General features: G+C 42.6%; 1 protein-coding gene across 1 annotated transcript in view; it reads left to right on the top strand.

The window, feature by feature from the left end:
* scn5lab (sodium channel, voltage gated, type V-like, alpha b) overlaps positions 1-26,783 on the top strand; it is a 242,756-nt gene that overhangs the window by 28,865 nt on the left and 187,108 nt on the right. The window contains exons 2-5 of the mRNA XM_060922428.1: positions 3,133-3,440; positions 12,102-12,220; positions 21,299-21,388; positions 23,305-23,433. Coding sequence (XP_060778411.1) covers positions 3,174-3,440; positions 12,102-12,220; positions 21,299-21,388; positions 23,305-23,433 — 605 coding nt within the window. The 5' untranslated portion in view covers positions 3,133-3,173. The remainder of the gene's footprint in view (positions 1-3,132; positions 3,441-12,101; positions 12,221-21,298; positions 21,389-23,304; positions 23,434-26,783) is intronic.

Here is a 26,783-nt window from a genome sequence, read left to right as displayed (position 1 = left end):
ATATATTAATTTGTGGCTGTGTGGCTTATTAAAAATTAATCACCATGTCAGTTCAGAGGCCCTGTAGTCTCATGTAACAAAGGAAAGTCATTGCTGTATAAAAATCTGGTACTGACTTTGGGCATTAATATGTTGAGAAATGTTGTATACTGTCATAACCAGTTTGCTCTTCAGATGTTCTTATACAAATTCTTGCCATAATACATCCAGCTAAGTGGCTAGATCTTTGTCAACTCTGCACGATGAGTGTGCTTTGTTATAAATAGTCTAGTCACCACCTGCAGGTCTGGTGTCCATGTTTTCATCTCAGCTTAGCTCTTAACAAACAAGTACCTTAAGTAAGCAGAGAAAGTACTGAGATTCTGCTTTCTTCAAGTATTTCTTTGCATCATCACTTTTAAACATGACTCTCGACAGTATGCATACTAATATACTCTATGGATATTTATCCGATATCCATATTAATGTGTATTAATTTTAAAGTCATTAGCATAATAATTGGCAATACATATGTGTCAGTGGACAGTCTAGCAAAATCAGAGACACGGGTTCACTCAGGGTAAAAGGGGCATGGAGACGGCAGGGTTTTGTTCTTCCTCAAAGGAAATCCAGAAGTCTGACATGCTGCTGCAAGGCGAGGGAAACTATTGGGCCGTGTTTAAGTTTTTGTTCCTTTCAGCAGCATATAACGTTTGCTACATGGGCTCTCACACTGTGAATAGCTGAAATGGTATGGAAATAAAGAGCAGGATTATGTTCTGTGCTCAAGTAAAAGGAAGGTCCTGGCCTTAGTGCAGACTCATTTAACCTATGAAGGACAACAAGGAGGTGGGATAAAATTCACAGTCATAGAACTTGCTTTAAAAAGCTTTGAAACTGGATTGTCTCACTTTTTACTGTTTTAAGAATTCCAACGTACTATATACGCAGTATTTAAATGCTCATACATATTCTATGATTTAACCCCATAAAATTCCAGGACCGGATTTATATTTAGCCCGAAGGCAACTCTATGGTATCTTTAATATTTCAATATAGTTTCTGGATCCTAATAATTACATAATAAGGTGAATTAATGAACGAGACCGTCAATGACGGCGTAGCTCACTCTGGCCTTTGTGTGGAAACTGCTTGTTAGGGCTTAATTACTCCATATCTTCATTATTAATTGCAATCATGCAAATTTGGGTAGAAGCCATATGCACCCCTGGCAGACCTACCTTCCTGCCAAAAAGAATAAAAATCGGTGAAGAATTGAAGGAGAAGCGATTTGTGTGGAAACTGCTTGTTAGGGCTTAATTACTCCATATCTTCATTATTAATTGCAATCATGCAAATTTGGGTAGAAGCCATATGCACCCCTGGCAGACCTACCTTCCTGCCAAAAAGAATAAAAATCGGTGAAGAATTGAGAGGGAAGAAGCGATTTTCGTGAAATGTGGACGATGCTGGATGGACAACGGACAACACATGATGGCATAAGCTCATCGCCTGCAACTTTAAGAGGTTAAATGTGAGCTTATGAGGATTATTGGCATCCATTTACCATGTTAAGTATACCTTCATTAAAAAGTTGTATAAGAAGCTGTAACAATGCAAATAGTCTGGTTGTTCGGATGATCTCTTGGGTCTGTCACAAACACCTCCTCCTAGAATACTGCTTGCTAGAACAGATGAAAAATGATCTCCAATTATTTTGCTGAAAGATATAACAGATGGCCTGGTCTGTATGAATATGCACACATAGGCATGTTTTTGTTCAGAGGAACACCAGTCATACAGTGAGGAAACCCTGCTCCATTCACATGTATAAACAGCACAACAATGACATTTCACTGTTTGAATGCTATTTCATATGATGTGTATATGCTGGGTTTTATTTCACTTGTTAAAATTTTTCATCAGTCAGCATGGTGCACTGCAAGACATGTTGCCGCCTCATACGGTAGCTCCAGGGTCCCTGGTTTAATCCTGTGCTTAGGTTATTGTTTGTGTGGAGTTCCCCTTGTTCTCCGGTTTCATTTCACCTCCCAAAAACATGCTGGTAGGGGGACTGGGGACACTGAATTGCCCCTAGATGTGAATGTGTGTGTGGTGCCAGATGATAGACAGGCGTCCCATCCAGGGTGACTTCCTGCCTCACTCCCAGTGTTATTGGGATTGGTTCTGGATCAACAGCGACTAACCAGGATGTAGCGCTAAACTGAGGATGAATAAATTATGAAAATCTTTAGTTATCACACCTTTTATAGTAGACAGTAATTAGCGATCATAGGGTTTCAAGTTTTCATTCCAGCCACACCTAATAGCTGTTTAAAGACCAAGATCAGCTGATTAAACCAGTGGACTCAGATATGACTCCTTCATGGTTAGAATGAAAACCTGCAGCCCTTTGTAGATAAGATGAAACAAGACTGAGCTACATTTTTACAATTGAATGAGCACTCTGTCTAGTATTGTGGTCAAGACCATCTAAACTGAGACCAAGTCATGACCAAGATCAGAGTGTATTGAGACTGAGACAAGACCAAGACTTTGAGGGACTGACACCAAGTCAAGGCCAAGACTTTGAGGGGTTGAGACCAAGTCAAGACCAAGACTTTGAGGGGTTGAGACCAAGTCAAGACCAAGACTTTGAGGGGTTGAGACCAAGTCAAGACCAAGACTTTGAGGGGTTGAGACCAAGTCAAGACCAAGACTTTGAGGGGTTGAGACCAAGTCAAGACCAAGGCTTTGAGGGGTTGAAACCAAGTCAAGACCAAGACTTTGAGGGATTGAGACCATAATCAAGACCAAGACCAAGACCAGACCAGTGTGTGTGTGAGAAGGGGGGTAGGGGAGGTGTGATGGCCGTTAACAGGAAGAAAAATTTAAAATTAGCAATGAGTCACATTATTGGTTGCGTTTGAAGCAGGAAATTTTACATCCAATCACAGTAACGATGTTAACAAATAAATCAGGCAGTGCACAGACAGTTTTGTCATATCCCTGCAGCTGTGGTCTTGACCGGTCTTGAAATAAAATCTCGAGTCCTCTATGCCTGAGACTGAGACAAGACTTATAAAAAAAGACCAAGACCAGTCTCAAGGACTACAACACTAACTCCATCTGTCTCTTTCTTGTCTTCCTCAGCTGTGAAGTAACCATTAGGACAGGAGGCTCAGGATGAAAAGATGGCAACCTTGCTGTTTCCACCGGGTTCCGACAGCTTTCACCGGTTCACTCGTGAATCCCTGGCTGGCATTGAGCAGCGGATCACCGAAGAAGAGGCGCAGAAGGCCAGGGAGTACCAGGAGGACTTGGGTGACGTGGAGATTCCCAAGCCCCGGGCAGACCTGGAGGCCGGGAAGCAGCTCCCCCGCATTTTTGGAGACATTCCATCAGAACTGGAGGGGGTGCCGCTGGAGGACATCGACCCATATTACTTCCAGAACAAAAGAGTGGGTGATGAAGTTTCATACCTCCACTCATACACACATAGCACGAGCACCCACAGGCCAAAAGCAGTGTTTGGTGATAACTGCACTCATTTTTTGATGTATTTAAACAGTGGTACTGAAAGTAAATAAGCCAACTATATATTTACCTTAAGTAATTAAACAGATGTCCTATAATCTGAAGAATATTGGTTGATGAAAAGTTGGCCAGCGTAGTTGATTTATTTCAGCTGATTCAGAGAAGCCTGGGAAAAAGGAAATAACTGATGACAAGCATGAATCACTGAGCTGGTGATGCCTGCTAATGCTGGCGCTGCTGTGCTGGCTAGTGTCTTTTACACATTTTCTATGAGACCCACCACACAAATCTGCCTTTTCATGAATTTCAGATTAGGCTAACATGTCAGTCGGTGCATTGCTGTGTGCGAAAACTTGGCGTATTTACAATAACACTCAGTTGCTCTTATGGCTAAAGCTAAAAAGAAGCTTAAAAAGTGCAAACATTAAGCCCAGAATTATGATTTCCGCTTATTCGCCTTGTCCCCCCCCCAAACCCAAATGATTCCCATCCTGACTGCAACCCTGGCTTACTATGAAAATATGAAGTTTATTCTATTTTCAACAATACATGTAAAACTTTTAACTCTTGTAGAAGCAGACAAACATGCATCAGTGACATTGCTTTTAATAAACCTCTTCATGGTGTTATCAGCAAACTATGTCTCCCACATGCCCTGCACTCATGAAATCCATAGTCCAGCGCAAGGCACAATTGTCAGCTTAATACGTGTTCTTGTTGACACTGACAAGGACGCTGTATGGGAGGATTAAATCAGTTATCTGAGACTGTGAGCCAAGGAGAAAGGTTAGCCATAGCAGATGAAGGGTCGCGTGATCTTTTATTCAGCTCTGTTTTTTATTCAGTAGAAGGGTAAGTCTTGAGCAAATGTTGCTGTTGTTGAAGGTGCTGTGCTTTTGGTTAAACCTACTGTAGCTTCTGGCTTGGAGAAGTTTGTGTGAGGTTAAATGAAAGAGAAACTCATACACACACACTTACAGCCTGAGAGTCCTAACTAAAGGCAGTCTACTTTTTCTACTTTATCTTTTTTTTTGTCTGTTCTGTGTTATTTCCCCTTTTGTCCTCTCTTTTGTTATTTCCTAAATTTCATATGCCTGTACTCTGCTTGTGTTGCAGACAATCTCCCACAGGATAGACGAGGGAGGTAGAAACAAATAGCAGCAAGCGTGACCCAAATGTTACATAAAGATATGCAATGTGATCTACAAATCAGTACATTTAAAAAAGGTTGCTGAAGGGCAGAGGGCCAGACGGCTGAGAAAGGTGGCTAGCATGTTTCTAACACAATATATTGTTCAAAGAAAGAAAAGAGTAGATGAAGAAGGAGAAGAAGAAGAAGAAGAGAGAGAGACAGATCTGTTGACACATCGTGCCACAGTTGCAGTGGGAAAATTTGCTGACCCTGATGATGGCAATTATTCTTCATGCGTTGACTACTCGCATTATTTATGTGAGGGTGAGATGGTATAAATTTAGCGCGGTAAAGAAGCCATGAATCCTGGGCAACCAAGCAAGGCTGTTTGCGCAGCGTGAGGATAGAGAGCCTCCCTGCTCCTGTCACCCATAGTGACAGTGTCCCCCGATAGCACATATCCTCCCATTGAACTCTGCTGTAATTCATTTGTTCGCTGCTCTTTGTCTTCTTAAAATTTACTGGTTTGGGGAAGGAAGGCTGTTTGTATGAGAAAGAGCGATGAGTTTGCCATTAGCGGCACACGTTTATATTTTTAACAAATAAGCACAGCACTGAGTGGCTCAATAATAGAAGAACAGATCAGGTGGAGGGCTGTCGTATATTTTTGACTGTACAATGATGAATTGCTAAGAGGCATCTTCTTTGATATAATGTCCCTATGTTGTTATGACACATATACATGTATAACTAGCTGTTATAAGTCTGTCCTTTGAGAGTTTAAATAGACAATCATAGCTACATTATTACTCCTGTTACAAACAGGGCCAGGGTATAAATGGATGAAGTATTATCTCTTTTTTTTTTTTTGAAGAAAAATAGATTAGTAGTAGTGTGTTTATTGCCTCCAAAAGGAGAGAACGTAAAGTTAAATCCATAAAATCAGAACAATATACATAGAACAACAATTAGAAAAATTGATTACGTTAAAAATTTTAAAATGGCATGAGCATCATATTAAGAACATTTCTGTCATATAGATCATGACTTAGCAATAACTGGCAAACAGAATCGATTAGGCCATCATCTCTGGTAAAACATTTCAGGGTGTGCTGGGAATATCGTGCGTAATTATCATCAAAAATATACTCAATAAGAAATATTCCATGATTAAGACACATTTGAGTAGCTCGTGCGACTAGGTTGTTTTAACTAGATGATTTATCACATGATTTTTGGCCAAGTAAAAAAAATATATATATAAAAAAAGATCTGACCCTAGAATCAGTCACTAACACATTTCGTAACAATAGTAAATAACCAATGCCCAATGTAGTCTGAATCCTATGTACTCCTATAGCATTCAACAGGGGACCATTTCGACAAAAACTTATGAACGCTGATTGCAGCCTTGATCAACTTCGCTTGGATTTGCTCTAAGTTAGCCAACAAGGATTTTGTCATGTTAACACAATGTATACCATATACAAGTACTGGTCTAATTGCTGTATTCCATACATAACTGACAGTTTCAGCATCAGAGCCATGTGTACATAATCCTACGCCTTGCAACAAGAAAAATGCATTCATACAGGCTGTCAGGTGTGCGAATATGACGGATGTACACTGTAAAAAATGTAACTTGCAAAATTGTTGAGTGAAAAAAGGATTCTAAGTTGAATGAACAAATTTCCCTTCTAATTGTTCAAGTAACTAAAAAAAAAAAATAGTTGAGACGCCTTTCCTTCACCACAAGTTCATAGGAATTGGAAAATTAAGTTAAGTGAACTTATATGTTCAAGTGCTGGTTGACGCCCCTTAACCGATGCCACTGCGCATGCGCACTTCACAAGTTCGAAAGTTTCAACGGTCGGGTGGAGTGAGAAGTCCGTGGAAACTGACACGAGACGTTGTATAGGAGTCTAGACTAAGCTTTCCTCAGCAGAGGCCAGGGAATTCCCTCCTTGTATGTCGGTATTTGTTTCTGTTTGTGTAATAATAGGCAAAGTGAAGTAGAACTTAAGTGTTGAGAGGTTTGTGTTAACTAAAAAATGTAATACACACTAAATCATTGTAAAAAAAAAATAGTCAAGCCAACTTAAAAATGTAACGCAACCTGCTGCCAAAGGATTTTGAGTACACTCAACTTAGAACCATGATGTGCCAACTTGCTCTTCTAAGTTAATTGGCATTATTATTTCAATTTATTTCAACTAAACAATTTGTTGGACTGAACTTCTAAAGGCAAGTCAAGTCGACTCAACATAAAATACTCTTCTATCAAGTCAAGTCAAGTCAACTTTATTGTCAAATATGCTATATCAGTCCTCTCTGACCCACGGTGCAAACTGGCAATGCAATAAATAAAAATAGAATAATTGAAAAAAAAAACAATATAAACAGTATAAACACTCTAGATAGGAACTAGACAGACTAAACACTCAAACAATATCTCATCTCATCTCATTATCTCTAGCCGCTTTATCCTTCTACAGGGTCGCAGGCAAGCTGGAGCCTATCCCAGCTGACTACGGGTGAAAGGCGGGGTACACCCTGGACAAGTCGCCAGGTCATCACAGGGCTGACACATAGACACAGACAACCATTCACACTCACATTCACACCTACGGTCAATTTAGAGTCACCAGTTAACCTAACCTGCATGTCTTTGGACTGTGGGGGAAACCGGAGCACCCGGAGGAAACCCACGCGGACACGGGGAGAACATGCAAACTCCGCACAGAAAGGCCCTCGCCGGCCACGGGGCTCGAACCCAGGACCTTCTTGCTGTTAGGCGACAGCGCTAACCACTACACCACCGTGCCGCCCACTCAAACAATATAAACAGAATAAATAAACAGTATAAACACTAGATAAGAACAAGACAGACTAAACACTCGGACAATATAAACAGTATAAATAGTGTAAACACTAGATAACAACAAGATAGACTAAACACTCAAACAGACAATATAAACAGTATAAACACTCTAGATATTAACTAGACTAAACACTCATACATACAAATTGGTACAAATAACCAAACAGTCAAGGGCACTTGAGCTATGTGAACTTAAAATAACATTTTGGGGCGTTGTGGCTCAGGTGGATAAGGCGCCATACCATAAACCTGGGGACCTGGGTTTGATTCCGACCTGAGGTCATTTCCCAATCCCTCCCCATCTCTCTGCTGCCCATTTCCTGTCTCTACACTGTCCTATCCAATAAAGGTGGAAAAAGCCCCCCTAAAAAAGAATAATTTAGGATAACTTAATGTTTTTTGTGCCAACTTGCTTTTCCAAGTTAATTGGAATGATTATTTCAATTTATTTCAACATCACAATTTGAATGCACTGAACTTGCTAAATAAAGTAAGGTCAACATAAAATACTCATCTATGTCGACTTAAAAGAGCAAGTCAGCACAACTATTTGGCCCGGAGTTGAGTTTACTCAAAATCCTTTGGCAGCAGGTTGCGTTACATTTTTAAGTTGGCTTGACTAATTTTTTTTGCACATGCTGCAGCCCTCTCGGCGTGCGCACAGCCCGAAGCACACCTTAAAGTGCATGAGCCAAGGCGTGCAGGACTGACACAGGCCTTCACTCAGATATTTACATACAGTGTAACAGTGCAACTACTAGACAGTGTAACTACTAGACTGTCAACACATTTTGTAAAATATACAAAATATAAGACTCAGTTTTTGATATCCACATTGTCTTATTTGCATTTAACAAGTGAAAAAAGCTTAAAGTGGATTATTTCGTGAAAACTTTTGTGAAAACAAGAACGACAACAACATTAATGGTCATAAGTGAAACTACACAGAATGGGATGAAGTAGAGGCTGGGGCTTATTTCTTTCTAGCTCAGACGGCAGATTATTGCAGCCTTTCACTGACAGTCATGAAATGCCTGCTTCGTTTGGTGGCCATTAGTGTTAATTTATTTAAACCTGCAGCACTGACACTTCCACAGCAAGTCATCGGCAGTGATTGAGAAAGCACGTGTGAGATCAAATACAATGTGCAATAAACATGAACAAGGTGGACTATTTACTGAAGAAAGAGAAGACTCTTGAAGAGCAGAGGAGAAGCTTGAAGTAAACCGATTAAGCAACATTGTACAATTAAAGTACCCATTACACAAAGAGACAGAACTGTAAGTTTCGTGTTAATTCAATGAAAGAGCTGGCTAATGGGAAGGAAAGTAATTCAGAAGAGTCATGGCATGATTAGACATGAAACATGATTTAGCCTACAAAACTGATTACTATAATTATGAATGGTGATGCTTACGTCATTTAATGAGTGTATTTGCCTATATGTATATGTATTATGAACTCCATTTCCAGAAAAGTTGGGATACATTACATGAATGGCATTTAGCAGATGCTCTTATCTTATCCCGAACAACATACAACGTACCCAGAGCTGCCCGGGGAGCAGTTGGGGGTTAGGTGCCTTGCTCAAGGGCACTTCAACCATTCCTGCTGGTCCAGAGAATTGAGTCGGTGACGTTTTTGGTCCCAAAGCTGCCTCTCTAACCTTTAAGTCATGGCATCCCCGTGGGAATATTTTCCAAAATACAATAAAAACAAAAACCTGTGATTTGTTAATTCACGTGAACTTTTATTTAGCTGACAAAAGTTCAAAGAAAAGATTTTCAATAGTTTTACTGACCGACTTAATTGTATTTTGTAAATATAAACCAAGTGAGAATTTGATGCCTGCAATACACTCAAAAAAGTTGGGACAGAGGCAAAATAAGGCTGAAAAGTTTATAGGATATTCATGTAACACCACTTTGGAAGATTCCACAATAAGCAGGTTAATTGGTAACATGATTGGGTATAAAAGGAGCGTGCACTTTTTACAAACTTTACAGACGTTTCCGTGTTGAGGTCATGTTTCCGAGTCGGAGATTGGATGCTACGAGCTTTCATCGAACCCACATCACTGCACATTTCACTCGTCATCTCACGTCAATGCAACTCGTTAAAATACTGCCACGAGACACTTTTATCGCACTGTGCCATACTTGCAGTCATTTTTAATATTTTTAAATTAAAAATAAAAATATTAAAAATGGGCGGCACGGTGGTGTAGTGGTTAGCACTGTCGCCTCACAGCAAGAAGGTCCTGGGTTCGAGCCCCGGGGCCGGCGAGGGCCTTTCTGTGTGGAGTTTGCATGTTCTCCCCGTGTCCGCGTGGGTTTCCTCCGGGTGCTCCGGTTTCCCCCACAGTCCAAAGACATGCAGGTTAGGTTAACTGGTGACTCTAAATTGACCGTAGGTGTGAATGTGAGTGTGAATGGTTGTCTGTGTCTATGTGTCAGCCCTGTGATGACCTGGCGACTTGTCCAGGGTGTACCCCGCCTTTCGCCCATAGTCAGCTGGGATAGGCTCCAGCTTGCCTGCGACCCTGTAGAAGGATAAAGCGGCTAGAGATAATGGATGGATGGATGGAATATTAAAAATGACATAGCAAGTATGGCACAGTGCGATAAAAGTGTCTCGCGACAGTATTTTTATTTTTAATAAGGCTCAGACTTTGCAAGCAAGGATGGGTTGTGGTTCACTCCTTTGTGCATTACATTACATTAAAGGCATTTAGCAGATGTTCTTATCCAGAGCAACATACAATGAACACACACACACACACACACACACACACACTGCCTGGGGAGCAGTTGAGGGTTAGGTGCCTTGCTCAAGGACACTTCAAACATGGACTTTCCTGCCGGTCCTGGCAATCGAACCAGCAGCCCTTTGGGTCCAAGGCTGCTTCTCTGACCTTTAGGCCAGGGCTGCCCCCCAAAACTGTGCCAAAATTTGTTAGAGAATTGTTCGTCAATTAAAAAAAAGAACACTTCTCAATGTAAGATTTTAGGTCTTTCAAAATCTACAGTATATAATCTTGTGAAAAGATTCAGGGAATTCGGAGACATCTCAATGTGTAAAGGGGAAGATCAGAAACCACTGAAGAATGTGCGTGACCTTCAAACCCTCAGGCAGCATTGCCTGAGAAACTGTCATGCTGATGTGTCAAATATAACCACATGGGCTCGGGAGTACTTTGGAAAACTGTTGTCACTAAACACAGTCTGTCACTGCATCCAGAAATGCAACCTGAAACTGTATTACACAAAGAAGAAGCCATTCATCAATTGTATGCAGAGACACCGCTGATTTCTCTGGGCCTGAACTCATCTCAGATGAACCAAAAGACAGTGGACACATGTGCTGTGGTCAGATGAGTCCACATTTCAGCTTGTTTTCGAGAAAACCGGATGTCGAGTTCTCAGTGCCAAAGGTGAACATGACCATCCAGTTTGTTATCAGAGAAAAAGGCAAAAGCCAGCATCTGTGATGGTATGGGGGGCGTCAGCGCCCACAGCATGGGTGAGTTGCATGTGTGTGAAGGTACCATTTGATATATTGGGGCATATATTGGGATTTTAGAGACATATTCATCAAGGCAATGTCTCTTCCCAGGAAGTCCATGTTTATTTCAGCAGGACAATGCCAGGCTTCATTCTACATGGGCTATAACAGTGTGGTTTCATAGTCACAGAGTGCATGTGCTTGATTGGCCTGCTGCCAGTCCACCTCGGTCTCCTATTGAGAATGCATGGTGTATCATGAAGAGGAGAATCAGACAATGGTGACCACGGATCGTTGAGCAGCTGAAGTCTTGTATGAAGGAAGAATGGAAAAAAATTACAAAACTGCAACAATTAGTATCCTCAGATCCCATACGATTAAAAAGTGTTAGTAAAAGGAAAGGTGATGTAATACGATGGTAATAATACCTCTGTCCCAACTTTTTTTTTTTTTGAGTGTGTTGCAGGCATCAAATTCTAACTTCATTTATATTTACAAAATATAATTAAGTTGGTCAGTAAAACTATTGAAACTCTTTTCTTTGTACTTTTGTCAGTTAAATAAAGGTTCATGTGAATTAAGAAAGCACAGATTTTTGTTTTTACTGCACTTTGGAAAATATTCCAACTTTTCTGGAAACGGGGCTTGTAGTTTTATGCCTATGATGAGACCTTGTTCTGTACAAAGCTCAATCATAATTTTTCTTTATAGTAGTAGCATTGTAATAGTAGTTACTAATAGCAAGTAGATTTTTTTAGCCTTCATCTCACCTTTAATATTGTGCCAGGCCATCTCTAATTACAAATGAACTGTAACTATGCAATACCACTTTATGATAATATATGAGGCCTGTGTGTGTGTGTGTGTGTGTGTGTGTGTGTGTGTGTGTGTGTGTGTGTGTGTGTGTGTGTGTGCGCACTATTTTTTATTTTTTTACTGTTCATCATACTGCATGTGAAACGTGTGAAAAGTTTGAACTTTAATGTCTTTGGAATGTTATTTATCATATTTATTGTTACTTTTGCTCTAACATATTGATTATTTCTCTCTTTTCTCTCTCTTCCACAGACTTTTATAGTACTAAACAAAGGGAAGGCCATCTTCCGATTTAGTGCCACATCTGCACTCTATATTTTTAGCCCTTTTCATCCTGTTAGAAGAGCGTCGATAAAGATTTTAGTACATTCATATCCTTTCTGCTGTCCCACCAAGGACTCAATTGTATCTACTAAAGTTTTGAAATTGTACTGATTTTTCATGGTATTATATTTCTACAGTACCTTTCACTCTGTAGAATTCTCTTCCCGGTTGTATTGCTCTTCTTTCTTTGTATTTTTGTTCCCGTGTATTCATTCCTGTTACTATATTGTGTGTGATTTGTTGATTGGCCCATGTGCACATTTCTTCTCTTTTTTATTCATTATCTATCTATCTATCTATCTATCTATCTATCTATCTATCTATCTATCTATCTATCTATCTATCTATCTATCTATCTATCTACGGTATCTCGTTATGATTTGCTTGTCCTTTTTTAATATAGACTTTTCTTTTCCTTTTCCTTCCTTGCCCTTTTTTGTTTCTCTTTCCTTCTGTTTGGAGTAACTTTAATAGTTGGGGGGAAAAAAACTTGACATATTGCTAGCAAAGGCCTTACTCTCCTGTGAAGAGCAAGGGTAAATAGATAATGCATCTTTCTAAATGTAAAAAGAGGGTCTTTTCTGCAACTGCTTCAATGTATCTTAAATATAAGGTCAAAATATATAGAAAATCTCCAAATGTCCAAAGTTAACATGGGTATGAGTGACATTCAGCCTTCATTCAAATAGTTCAGGAAATCAAGATGTCTAGGCATGAGCTCACTTGTGCATTCTCAACAAACCACTCAGACTCTGACATTCAAGGGCTTGTATGCGATGCATGTGTGCTCCTTTGTGTGAGCAATGCCAAGTTTGGATGGCTAGATTCCCAGCTATGGAGTGATCAAACCTCCAAAGACCTCAATGCCCCACACCCTTCCTTTGCCAGCAGCTGCTAAAAATATCAGTCAAAGCAGTTAGCCATGTTTCATGGTGTTGAGAAATATTAGGCTCGTGGACACTTTGCTCTTGTCAGGGTGATAAGCAGGTGAAAAGAGTTACTCTGGAGGTACTGTGAGGGTCTGCCCAGCCCCCCTTTGCAAAAATTCTCCTTCTAGGGCAAAGGGGCCAACTGTATGATCCACACCCACCACAGTGATGCCCAGGGTTATGCCAGCACCAAATTTTAACTCTATCTCAGATTTCAGATGTATGATATAAAAGACAAGGGTGTGTGTGTTTCTTGTGTTTTGTGTATGTATGTGTGTGTGTGTGTGTGTGTGCTGGATGAGTGGTGAAAGTACTCACTTCCAGGCGACGGCACAGACGCCACACGCCTGCGCTAATAGCAGATTACCCGCAGGAGTGGGCGCCTGGAAACATGTTTGATTAGCCAGTGCCACAAGAGCACAGTCATAACTTGCAGCCTAACAGAGAAGGCAGAATGCAGCCCCGCCGCTCCACACTGAAGTGATTGCACTCATTAGAAAAATGCGAGAAATGCGATTCACAAATCAGTGTGTCGGCGCCAGGCAACATAAGCAGCCTTTTGGAGAGGTGAAATAACCTTAAGACAAGCTGCCGACAACACATGCTCTCCAGCATGTCCAAGACTTGACAGGCCATTCTGGAGAATCAGAGGACTCAGACTGTAGCTCTGTAAGATTTTCCCATGAAACGGATTTCGCCATAATTGATTAAGCCGAATCTTCAAAATAAGGTCTTAACAGCATTCTGGCAGCTTTATTTGGCTGTGAAGCTGAAATGGACTTTTCCCAGTACAAATGAGAGCAGATGTATAGCATGCCTTTGTCTAGCCAGACGGCTGTGTGTGTGGTTATGATGCACAGTGAATGGCACAGGGTAAAGCCTGGTGTAACACGAGAGCCCCTACAGGCCTCTGGTAATTTTGGGCTGATAGTACTGACACTGCGACTTCCATAATTAGGAATATTTCTTCATCAGTCACAGAGAAATTATTACACCATGTTTTTTTCTTTCTACATACAGTAGATGGCTACATGATAAACCCCCACAGTGTCCATTTAAAATAATGCTCAGTATTTTTGTGTGTAGTTGAATTCATTATTATATATTGAAGTAGTGATGAGTTACACAAATTCAAGATGCGTGATTTTATATATATATATTAAGAAGAAGAAACCTTTATTCGTCACATGCACACTTCAAGCACAGTGAAATTCATCTTCTGCATTTAACCCATCTGAAGCAGTGAACACACGCACACACACCCAGAGCAGTGGGCAGCCCAGAGCACCCAGGGGTCAGGTACCTCGCTCAAGGGCACCTCAGCCCAAGGCCGCCCCACATCAACCTAACTGCATGTCTTTGGATTGTGGGGGAAACCGGAGCACCCGGAGGAAACCCACACAGACACGGGGAGAACATGCAAACTCCACACAGAAAGGCCCTCGCCGGCCGCTGGGTTCGAACCCGGAACCTTCTTACTGTGAGGCGACCGTGCTAACCACTACACCACCGTGCCGCCCATAGATACATAGATAGATAGATAGATAGATAGATAGATCTAATTGTTTCATTTACTTAATTTTTTCCAGTTAAACTAATTAACAGTTATTCCATGAAATCAAGTCGTACATGAGCTGATAGCGTAGCACCGAATTGGCTATAAGCCATGTACGATGAGACTGAGTGGAATAACTGTTTTATTCTATCCACATTCACTGGATTTTGAGAAACAGAGTGTTTTTATTTTTATTTTTTGCAAATTCAATAAATAAAAACTTTATACAAAACGTCCAACAAAATCATTTCTGCTTAGAATTTGGGGGTTTTGTTTTTGAAGAGAGTTTTTATTTCATCCTCAGTTGGTTCAGCAAAACGCTCTGCCATTTTGTTTTTCTCTACTCGTGCCCTGTGTCCTAAATTGCTCCCTACTCACTATATAGTGGGGACGCCATTTTGTAGTGCTGTCCAAAACCTTATTGAGTATTATTTACACCCTATATAGTGCACTCAAAGTATCCCACAATGCATCACGAAAAGTAGTGTACAACCGATGGTCATTAACCAAAGCAATATATCCCATCATGCATTGCGGTCGCACTGAAGGAAATCAAATTAAAAGTCTCAAATTTGATTTAATAAAGGCAGCGGCAAAGAAGACCGTATTCAGACTTGATTTTAACCCCCCCCGAAAGATACAGGTACTTTCTATTGATTAATGTGGGAAATGCGCTCAGTATAATATGTATATCACAAAAATATATGCATGTATTTATTATTTTGAAAACCCACCAGCCGACTGATCTGGCACGTTTTAATTGTGCGCCAGTAATGACGTAAATACTAGCGCGATGGACTCATGTCCGAAAGTGTTTTTTTCATTTTACCAATGAGCTCACTATATAGTCCTCTATATAGTAATTCCCTATATAGGGTGTAGGGAGTAGTGAACAAGTGAGCAATTTCGGACACAGGGATGGCATATGAGCTGATAGCCTCATAGTAGAATAGCCAATTAGAGCACGTGATTGCTCATATCCAGTGAATGTGGATATAATAAGACATAATATCTTGTATTGATTAATGTGGGAAATACGCTCAGTATAATATGTATTTATCACAAAAATACATGCATGTATTTATTATTATGATCCCAAGATACTTAAACTCCTCCACTTGAGGCAGGACTTCTCCACCAACCTGGAGAGGGCAAGCCACCCTTTTCCGGTCGAGAACCATGGCCTCAGACTTGGAGGTGCTGATTCTCATCCCAGCCGCTTCACACTCGACTGCAAACTGCCCCAGTGCATGCTGAAGGTCCTGGTTTGAAGAAGCCAACAGGACAACATCATCCGCAAAAAGCAGAGATGAAATCCTGTGGTTCCCAAACAGGATTCCTTTTGGCCCCTGGCTGCACCTAGAAATTCTGTCCATAAAAATTATGAACAGAACCGGTGACAAAGGGCAGCCCTGCTGGAGTCCAACATGCACTGGGAACAGGTCTGACTTACTGCCGGCAATGCAAACCAGACTCCTGCTCCGTTCGTACAGGGACCGGACAGCCCTTAGCAAAGAGCCCCGAACCCCATACTCCCGAAGCACCCCCCACAGAATACCACGGGGGACACGGTCGAATGCCTTCTCCAGATCCACAAAGCACATGTGGACTGGTTGGGCAAACTCCCATGAACCCTCGAGCACCCTATGAAGAGTATAGAGCTGGTCCAGTGTTCCACGACCAGGACGAAAACCGCATTGTTCCTCCTGGATCTGAGGTTCGACTATTGGTCGAATTCTCCTCTCCAGTACCCTGGAGTAAACCTTCCCTGGGAGGCTGAGAAGTGTGATTCCCCTATAATTGGAGCACACTCTCCGGTCCCCTTTCTTAAAAAGAGGGACCACCACCCCAGTCTGCCACTCCAGAGGCACTGTCCCCGACCGCCACGCGATGTTGCAGAGGCGTGTCAACCATGACAGCCCCACAACATCCAGAGACTTGAGATACTCAGGGCGGATCTCATCCACCCCCGGTGCCTTGCCACCGAGGAGCTTGCAAACCACCTCAGTGACTTCGGCTTGGGTAATGGACGAGTCCACCTCTGAGTCATCCGCCTCAGTCTCCTCAATGGAAGACATGACGGTGGGATTGAGGAGATCCTCAAAGTATTCCTTCCACCGCCCGACAATGTCCCCAGTCGAGGTCAACAGTTCCCCACCCACAGTGTAAACAGTGTTGGCAGAGTACTGCTTCCCCCTCCTGAGGCACCGGACGGTTTGCCAGAATTTCTTCGAGGCCGACCGATAGTCCTTCTCCATGGCCTCTCCGAACTCCTCCCAGTTCCGAGTTTTTGCCTCCGCAACTGCCCAAGCTGCAGCACGCCTGGCCTGCCGATACCCGTCAGCTGCCTCAGGAGTCCCGGAGGTCAACATGGCCCGATAGGACTCCTTCTTCAGCTTGACGGCATCCCTTACTTCTGGTGTCCACCACTGGGTTCGGGGATTGCCGCCATGACAGGCACTGGAGACCTTGCGGCCACAGCTCCGAACAGCTGCATCCACAATGGAGGTAGAGAACATGGTCCACTCAGACTCAATGTCCCCCGCCTCCCTCGGAAGCTGGGAAAAGCTCTCCCGGAGGTGGGAGTTAAAGACCTCCCCGACAGAGTGCTCGGCCAGATGTTCCCAGCAGACCCTTACCATACGTTTGGGCCTGCCAGGTCTGTCCAGCTTCCTCCTCCGCCAGCGGATCCAACTCACCACCAGGTGGTGATCAGTTGACAGCTCAGCCCCTCTCTTCACCCGAGTGTCCAAGACATGGGGCCGGAGATCAGATGAAACGACAACAAAGTCTATCATCGACCTCCGACCTAAGGTGTCCTGGTGCCACGTGCACTTATGGACACCCCTATGCTCGAACATAGTGTTTGTTATGGACAAACCGTGACTAGCACAGAAGTCCAATAACAAAACACCACTCGGGTTCAGATCGGGGAGGCCGTTCCTCCCAACCACGCCCCTCCAGGTGTCATTGTCATCGCCAACGTGAGCATTGAAGTCCCCCAGTAGCACAATGGAGTCCCCAGTCTGAGCACCCCTCAGTACCTCTCCTAGGGACTCCAAGAAGGCCAGATACTCTATACTGCTATTCGGCCCGTAGGCACAAACAACAGCAAGAGCCCTCTCCCCAATCCGAAGGCGCAGAGAGGCGTTCCTCTCCTTCACTGGGGTAAACTCCAACAAATGGTGGCTGAGCTGGGGAGCTATAAGCAAGCCCACACCAGCCCACCGCCGCTCACCATGGGTGACTCCAGAGAAGTGGAGAGTCCAGCCCCTCTCGAGGAGCTGGGTTCCAGAGCCCAAGCTGTGCGTGGAGGTGAGCCCGACTAACTCTAGCCGGTACCTCTCAACCTCCCGCACAAGCTCAGGCTCTTTCCCCCCAGTGAAGTGACATTCCATGTCCCAACAGCTAGCTGCTGTGTCCGGGGATCAGGTCGTCGAGGCCCCTGCCTTCGACTGCCGCCCAATCCACACTGCACCAGTCCCCTACTGCTGCCTCTGTGGGTGGTGAACCCACAGGAGGTCGGGCCCACGTCACCTCTTCAGGCTGAGCCCGGCCGGGCCCCATGGGCAAAGGCCCAGCCACCAAGCGCTCGCATACGAGCGCCAACCCTGGGCCTGGCTCCAGGGAGGGGCCCCGGCTGCGCCATACCGGGCGACGTCACGGTCCTCGATTGTTTCTCCATAAGGGTTTTGGTGAACTGCTCTTGGTCTGGCCTGTCACCTAGGACCTGTCTGCCTTGGGAAACCCTGACAGGGGCATAATGCCCCCGACAACATAGCTCCTAGGATCATTCAAGCACACAAACCCCTCCACCACAATAAGATGGCAGTTCTAGGAGGGGACCTATGGTCATGAGCTTTGGGTAATGACCGAAAGAACAAGATCACGGATACAAGCGGCCGAAATGAGTTTCCTTCGCAGGGTGGCTGGGCGCTCCCTTAGAGATAGGGTGAGAAGCACAGTCACTCGGGAGGAGCTCAGAGTAGAGCCGCTGCTCCTCCACATCGAGAGGAATCAGCTGAGGTGGCTCGGGCATCTCTTTCGGATGCCTCCTGGACGCCTCCCCGGGGGGGTTGTTCCAGGCATGTCCCCCCGGGAGGAGGCCCCAGGGAAGACCCAGGAAACGCTGGAGGGACCATGTCTCTCGGCTGACCTGGGAACGCCTCGGTGTTCTTCCCGAGGAGCTGGCCGAGGTATCTGGGGAAAGGGAAGTTTGGGCTTCCATGCTTAGACTGCTGCCTCCGCCACCCGGCCCCGGATAAAGCGGAAGAAGACGAGATGAGACGAGTAATATCTTGTTTCTCCAAACTAAGCATGTAAAATATTTCATTTCTTTATACAGTCTGTTAATTCATACATGCCCCAAACAAGGTGAATAACTGTAGGTATGAAAAGGACTGTACCCTCATCATTACTAATTATTCAGAATATGAAGGCTTGTGCTGCACATTACTTTTTGAAAAAGCCATCCACATGGATAGTCTAGAAGCAGAAATAAATCCGGATGCTACTATAAGCATCTTCACAATTAAGATGAATTTTAAAGTATAGTTAAACAGGTTTTCTGGGGGAGAGATTGGACAGAAACATCTTTAAAATTCCCTGAAGTCACTGATGGAGTGAAGTGGGAACATAATAAGGCCCAGATTACATGGATATGCAGAGGTTTCAAATTGCCCTTTCCAAGCGAAAAAGATGAAAATAAGACAAAGTAGGAGGGCCGCATAGTGAGACTGTATTTACAGAAGCAGGATAGGCCCACGCCTCACTGACTGAGTTATAATTTTCAGCATCATTTAGCAGAATGAGCAGATGTCAATTACTGTCAACTGGTTGCTGTGAACAATTCTGTTTTTTTTAGACCCCTATATTACAAGTTCTATAAACCTGTAATCAAAACCTGCTATGAAAACTCTACTGCAGGAATGAGACTCACATAAGAGCCTGCCATTACTTTTCACTTATTCGTGCTCTATTTAAAAAAAAAAAAGTACCTGATGAGATACAGAAATGTATTTTATTAGAGGATTTGGGACATTTTGTGAATGTAATATTTATATCTGAAATGCTATGTTTAAGTAACAGTGGCACAAATTTTTGTGCTTTGGCTCTTTACTCCAGTACCTCACTACTACTACTACTAATATAATAATAATAATAATAATAATAATAATGGGCGGCACGGTGTTGTAGTGGTTAGCGCTGTCGCCTCACAGCAAGAAGGTCTGGGTTCGAGCCCCGTGGACGGCGAGGGCCTTTCTGTGTGGAGTTTGCATGTTCTCCCCGCGTCCGCGTGGGTTTCCTCCGGGTGCTCCGGTTTCCCCCACAGTCCAAAGACATGCAGGTTAGGTTAACTGGTGACTCTAAATTGACCGTAGGTGTGAATGTGAGTGTGAATGGTTGTCTGTGTCTCTGTGTCAGCCCTGTGATGACCTGGCGACTTGTTCAGGGTGTACCCCGCCTTTCGCCCGTAGTCAGCTGGGATAGGCTCCAGCTTGCCTGCGACCCTGTAGAACAGGATAAAGCGGCTACAGATAATGAGATGAGATGAAATGAGATGAGATGAGATAATAATAATAATAATAATAATAATAATAATAATAGATTCTGGCCTGGTGGTTAGCATGGCTGTCTCTCGACCGGGAGATTGTGAGTTCTACTCATGGTTGGGTCATACCAAACACCATCATAAAAATGGTACCTACTGCCGTCTGGCAAGGCACGCTGCAATACAGATGCGAGTGGGGAGTCAAGTGCTCTTGCAGTTACCAGAGGACCAGCCCCCCACTGTAACCCTAGCTGTATAATAGGCGAGAGGCCGAGGGCTGGAGAAGCAGAGATCGGCGCCGTCCAATGCACCTTCAGGGCCTGGTTAGTACTGGGACAGGAGACTGGTTGGGAAGACCAGGCTCTGGCATGGGAGGGACTTTGACCAGAATAAAATGGTTCATGATGATGATGATGAGTCTTGATTCATCATTAAGTGCTTTATTAGTGTCAGGGCCACAGTGAACCCATAGCCAGAAACACTGTGCTTGAGGTGGGACTACACCCTGGAATACACCCACAAACACTGACACCCAGGGACGAGTTAGAGTCTCCAGTCCACCTCCTGGCATGTGGATTGCTGGCACTGTCCCATCCAGAGTGTATTTGCACCGAGCAGCCTTTCTGTTCCTGGCCTTAGGCTTAGCAGTCTTCTTATCTTGCAGTCAAAAAGTACCTAAAGAGTAATATCAGTGCATTCTTACTTCTGAACAATGTGCCATGAGATATTACATGTGATGCTTTGTCTCTGATCTGTTATCCTAATATTTCCATCTCATGGAACTATGGTCTGCATTACTGGCACTTGATGCTTGTAAGTTGAGAGCAACAAATGCAAATGTCATGTCTATAATCACCTCTAAAGCTTTTGTTTGCTGTCTTGTGCTTGAACTAATTTTGCAACTGTGTTTCTAGTGTTGTTGTAAAGAAATCCCTTAAATTAAAATTGGACTTTAATATCAAAACCATCATTTCATTACATGTTTAATGTCATAGAGGCAAAAAAAACCCCCACATCTCACTGTCTAATTAATTATAGAGTTCTCAATATATGACTTTCTGAATGTACAGATTTTCCTTAACACTCTTACATTATTCAGTCTGTTCATTATGTGCACTATTTTGACAAACTGTTGCTTCATGGCCATGTCGGAACCAGTGCAGTGGGCCAAGTACGTCGAGTAAGTATCCACCTTTCTCCTTTCTGTCTCTTTCTCTCTATAGGCAATGAAGCCTGTCCGGACTAAAAGCCTCTCTGTCAGTTCCTCTGTACCTCTTTCTGTTCTATCTCATGACCCTCTTTGACTGTATTGACCTCTGAACTGTACCCTGTTTGTCCCGATGTAAAGCTTTGCCAGGTGTTTGTTGCCTTGCCAACCTCAATTAGCAAGTAAGTTAACAATACGACTGTGTCGAGCCCATGACTTTGCTAATTGCACCTCTGCTATGCTACATTGGAATGAAATCATGGTATGGTTGTCATATACCGTTATACCATTCTGCCTTTCTAAATTTTCATTAAAGGGAATAATTCTTTCAAAAGAAAAATAAGGTCAAAACCATTAAAGTGGTACAAATGGGATATGAGTAGCTGAATGAATTTGGCCAACACAATATGTATCTCTTTATAGAAGAACATGGGTTAAATCCTATCTATCTATCTATCTATCTATCTATCTATCTATCTATCTATCTATCTATCTATCTATCTATCTATCTATCTATCTATCTATCTATCTATCTATCTATTTGTATTGTTGGTTTTGTCTTCTTTGTGGTCTGTTTTTTGTCTATCTGTCTCTCTCCCTGTCTCTGTCATCTTGCCTGTCCATTTGTCTCTCTGTGCACTTGTGTGTCGCTGCCACGGTCCGTCCACACAGATCATTGCTTTTTCAGCGTGTTTGTGGATCCACCTGTTTGTCTCGCAGTATGTCTGTTGATCATTTCTAGCATCAGTAAGGGCCCAGCTGCAGTTTGTGCATGCTCTACGTGCATTAAAATGGATGGAATGGATTTATCCCATGTTTAAACGACCTGATGTAGTTCGCCGTATTCTGAGACTTGCTCTGCAGTGTAAGTTACTGAACTCGAACAGTGAGGCTTGTGTCAGTTCACACAAGTTCACCTTTAATGAAGACCACTGCACGTGCCTCTTTTGGACTCAAAGCATTTGGGCTTTTCCTCTTTGAATAGGTGTTGATTGGCATGTAGCATGCAATAAACCTCAGATGATGACTAGACTTATTTTGACCCAGTTAAACGTTGTACCTCTCAGCACCTTGTAACCTGATTTGTCTAGCACTACATGTGTGCATGTGTACTATGGCAAATGTGAAAGGAGAAGTTTGGAGATGCACGTTTTTCAATTCCAACATGTAATTATAAACCAAACAGGTATTTAGAAAGAGAATTTAAAAAGCAAGCTTCCACCACTTTCTTTTTATGACTGATGAAGTAAAAAAAAAAAATCATTATACCCTTTAACTTAATAAGCTGGGTTTTATTTTAGTTTTTGCCATTACTTGTATGCTGCAAGCCCACGCTTTGGCGTGTTGAGAGGTATGATATTCACAGAGTAGATCTGTCATAAAAAAACGAGCACTGAGCCTAATTAAATGAGAGTGAGGAAGAGAGGAAGAAACAGAAATATGAGCGTGCACATCAGAATGCTGCAGCCTTCATCTCAGTCACTATCCACTCCATCCGTTTTTTGTTTGTTGTTTTTTTTGGGGGGGGGGATTTTATGCCCATTCTTGATGATTGCAAAATCATCAACCATCAACTGTCAAAGGAGTTTGTCGTTCATACCTTGAGGGCTGCTACTCTACTGTACATATGCTTTCCATGTCTTGTTCGTCCTCATAAGTCAGTCTCACACACACACACACACACACACACACACACATACATTCCCCATTGCTCCGTGTTTGTCTTGTGTCAACTTTTCCTCCTTTTTCAAACTCGGTTCACTGTGGATGAGACCATGTTTTAAAAAAGAGGGGACACTTGAACTACTGACTTCTCATTGCCAATGATTCTTAATCATCTGTCCATTTCTCCACCCTTTTTTCTTCCCCATCCTTTGCATCTTGCCTAGGTACACCTTTACGGGGATCTACACATTTGAGTCGTTGATAAAAATTTTGGCGAGAGGATTCTGCATTGGACCATTCACCTTCCTGCGGGATCCATGGAACTGGCTGGATTTCAGCGTCATTGTCATGGCGTAAGTACATCATCCCCTGGTTTTTGATTCTCTCCAGTCACCACTTTGACCCTGTTTATCCCTCTGCCACCACCTTCTTTTGGATTAAGTGTTAAATTATGTTAAATAATATAAATCAAATCAAAGGTCAACATTAAAATAATAAGCATTTTCTATCGAATATAACGATCCTCTTAAATTTCCTCTGTTGTTAGAGTGGAACTGATAAAATGGTCACATATGTTCACATCTTCCATCTTAAAGCTACAGTATGTACAATTTCACCTTCTCTGGTAGAAAAATGATATTGCTAGCTATACGTGTCCCTAGCAACAATCCTGCATTTAGGCGGCCCACGTGTGATGGTTGTTTGCCGTAGACCAGGGCAGATGCGGCACTCGTATCCTGCACAGGCGACAGAGCACCCCTTTTTAGGGACAGCAATGCTGTCCCCACATGGGTAAAGGTACTGAAAAGGGACCCTAAACAACGCCTACCCCATATGAACCCTGCCAGTTCACCGTACCTGACTGGGCATCTACATCTGTGGTTGAAAAACTACACAGAAGCAGATGAACTTTGCATCATGGAATGTCCGGACCCTTCGGGATAGCGATTCTAGGCCAGAACGACAAATTGACAGGGCTTGGGGCTCTAAGATTGGTCTCTTCACTTACGAAAAGAGTCATCACTAGTGTCGCCGGATACTCATGTGTTGCCTTCGACGTGAGAATCCATCATCATCAGCTACACGCGGAATAATACTTTGTAATGTAAACTGTGCTTCATTGTTCTTCCATTGTACACATTTATTTCATTTCCGCGAGTTCACACATTTCGATAGAATTCAAGGCTGTTGAATCTCAAATGGCACAATGCGCACTAAATAGTACATTTACAGTACCAGTCAAAAGTATGTACACCCCAATCATTCATGTTTCTTCTGTATTTTGAATATTTTCTACATTGTAGAACAATAGTGAAGAAATCAAGACTATGAAATAACATATGGAACATATATGGAATTATGTGGTGAACAAAAAAGTGTGAAAAACAAAATATGTTTCATATTTTAGATTCTTCAAAGTAGCCACCGTGATGACGCTTTGCACACTATTGGCATTATCTTAAAGTGCATATCACGGGTAAATTCAGGAGCAAGATCAATGTAATTCTCCTATTTTATATTAAACTTTGGTCAAATATCTGTCACATTTTGCATTTTGTGCAATTTTTTTACCTTGCGCAATACCAGAAAAATTCAGTTGAAATCAAGCCATTTGAGGCAAATTGGTCCGCCTCTGAAAAAACTTGGCATTTGGATTTCCCGGCAAACATTGATTTTCGTGACGTCGCGTGCGGGACGCCTCCTTCTGAATCCTACGTCAGCGCTGGTTTGTTTATGAGAAAACGACCTGGTGGTTTTCTGCAAATTTCTTCAACGTTATCGCATAATTATTAAAATGGTTAACAGATGTATCATAGGAGGGTGTGGCAACACCAATCTTGATGGGATTAGTACTCATCGTTTCCTACATTGTGCTCAGGTGACAATTCCATATTTCAATGCAAAATCGCTAGCTGCTAAACTTGGTCTACACAGGCTGTGCACTGAAACCGTGCAAAGCTCGCGCAGCCTGCTGGCGGATCCGCAGGTGACGTCACGATTCTGGCTCCAGACTCCCTTGGGATTTTTCCAGACACGTTTTGTTATTTTATTTTTTTCTGCTGTAGACAGATGGCCTTGTGCAAAATTACCCTTCTGGATGAGTGTGTAAAGGGACATACTTTCATATATATATATATATATATTAAAAAAAAGAATTTGGTCCAGGATATGCACTTTAACCAGCTTCATAAGGTAGTCACCTGGAATGCTTTTCAATTAACCGGTGTGCCTCGTCAAAAGTTAATTAGTGCAATTTCTTGTCTTTTTAATGCGTTTGAGATCAAACAGTAAATAGTAAATTAAAACAATTTTAAAATACAGTAAATAGCCCTATTCCACAACTGTAGTAATCCATATTACTGTATGTCAAGAACCGCTCAACTAAGTAGAGAGAAACGACATCCATCATTACTTTAAGACATAAAGTGACTTTTAATTAATAAAAATAAAGAACCATTGAGACATTTCTGTGTGGAGTTTGCATGTTCTCCCCGTGTCCGTGTGGGTTTCCTCCGGGTGCTCCGGTTTCCCCCACAGTCCAAAGACATGCAGGTTAGGTTAACTGGTGACTCTAAATTGACCATAGGTGTGAATGTGAGTGTGAATGGTTGTCTGTGTCTCTGTGTCAGCCTTGCGATGACCTGGCGACTTGTCCAGGGTGTACCCCGCCTTTCGCCCGTAGTCAGCTGGGATAGGCTCCAGCTTGCCTGCGACCCTGTAGAACAGGATAAAGCAACTACAGATAATGGATGGATGGATAGAACCATTGAATTAGAAGGTGTGTCCAAATGTTTGACTGATACTGGAAATAGTAATGATACTGATTTGATGCAGCTCATGAATTTGTGAATTGCTCAGTTGTTGTGGTGATATAAGGATAGAATAATTTGAATGTTGAGTTGCTGCACATTACTGAGTATTATGAGTTCATCTTTTAGCTACTGTCAGCTGGTGAGCTCTTACTGTGACTGCCTGATCCAGCTGCAGTGCCTGTGCATTATAAACCTTCCACAGTTTAACTGTGCTAATTCTGCAAGATTGTGAACAAAGCACATATTTTACAGAATGAACTAGTCACCTGATGTTCGGATGTCAGCCAGCTAGCTAAAACATAAGTTCTGCTTGCCCTACTGTAATCCCTCAGCACGCTGTGTGCACTAGATATGAATCTGAGTGAATGTAGGTTTGTAGCTTGTCTCTGAGGCACTGTGTTCTCTGTGTATTTTGTTCTCCAACCTGTCAAAAAGTTTGAGACAAGCCAGAGAATGTTAGCACACTAGCTAAATCCTATACCGGAGGATAAAAAAGGTACAGATTAGGTGACCAGAGGTTTTGAGTCACTCACTGTCACACAGAATAAACAAGTTTGGAACCCAGTAATATAAAAAAAAAACCTCACTGAAACTTCCACTGACACAGTCTTATCAGAAGGGAACCATCAGGGCCTTCTAGGCCTTCAGAGAAGGCCCAAACATAACATTTCAAATGTTATATTTAATTTCTTTCATTGCTTTCATTCTTTCATAATTTCATTATAATTATTCTCTTCTAATTCTAACTTGTTCTCATTTTCTATTAAATTTGCTTCAGAAATGAAAGGGTTACTGTCCTGAAAACATTAAGATCGAGTTATCCAATGAGATTTTTTTTTTTGTTTTCTGTAGGCTGAGAAGAGTTTAGAGCTGCTCACTCATTGGTTAGG

This window comes from Neoarius graeffei, chromosome 5 (assembly GCF_027579695.1).
Source record: "Neoarius graeffei isolate fNeoGra1 chromosome 5, fNeoGra1.pri, whole genome shotgun sequence".
Taxonomy (NCBI): Eukaryota; Metazoa; Chordata; class Actinopteri; order Siluriformes; family Ariidae; genus Neoarius; species Neoarius graeffei.
This window is presented reverse-complemented; position numbering and strand designations above follow the sequence as displayed.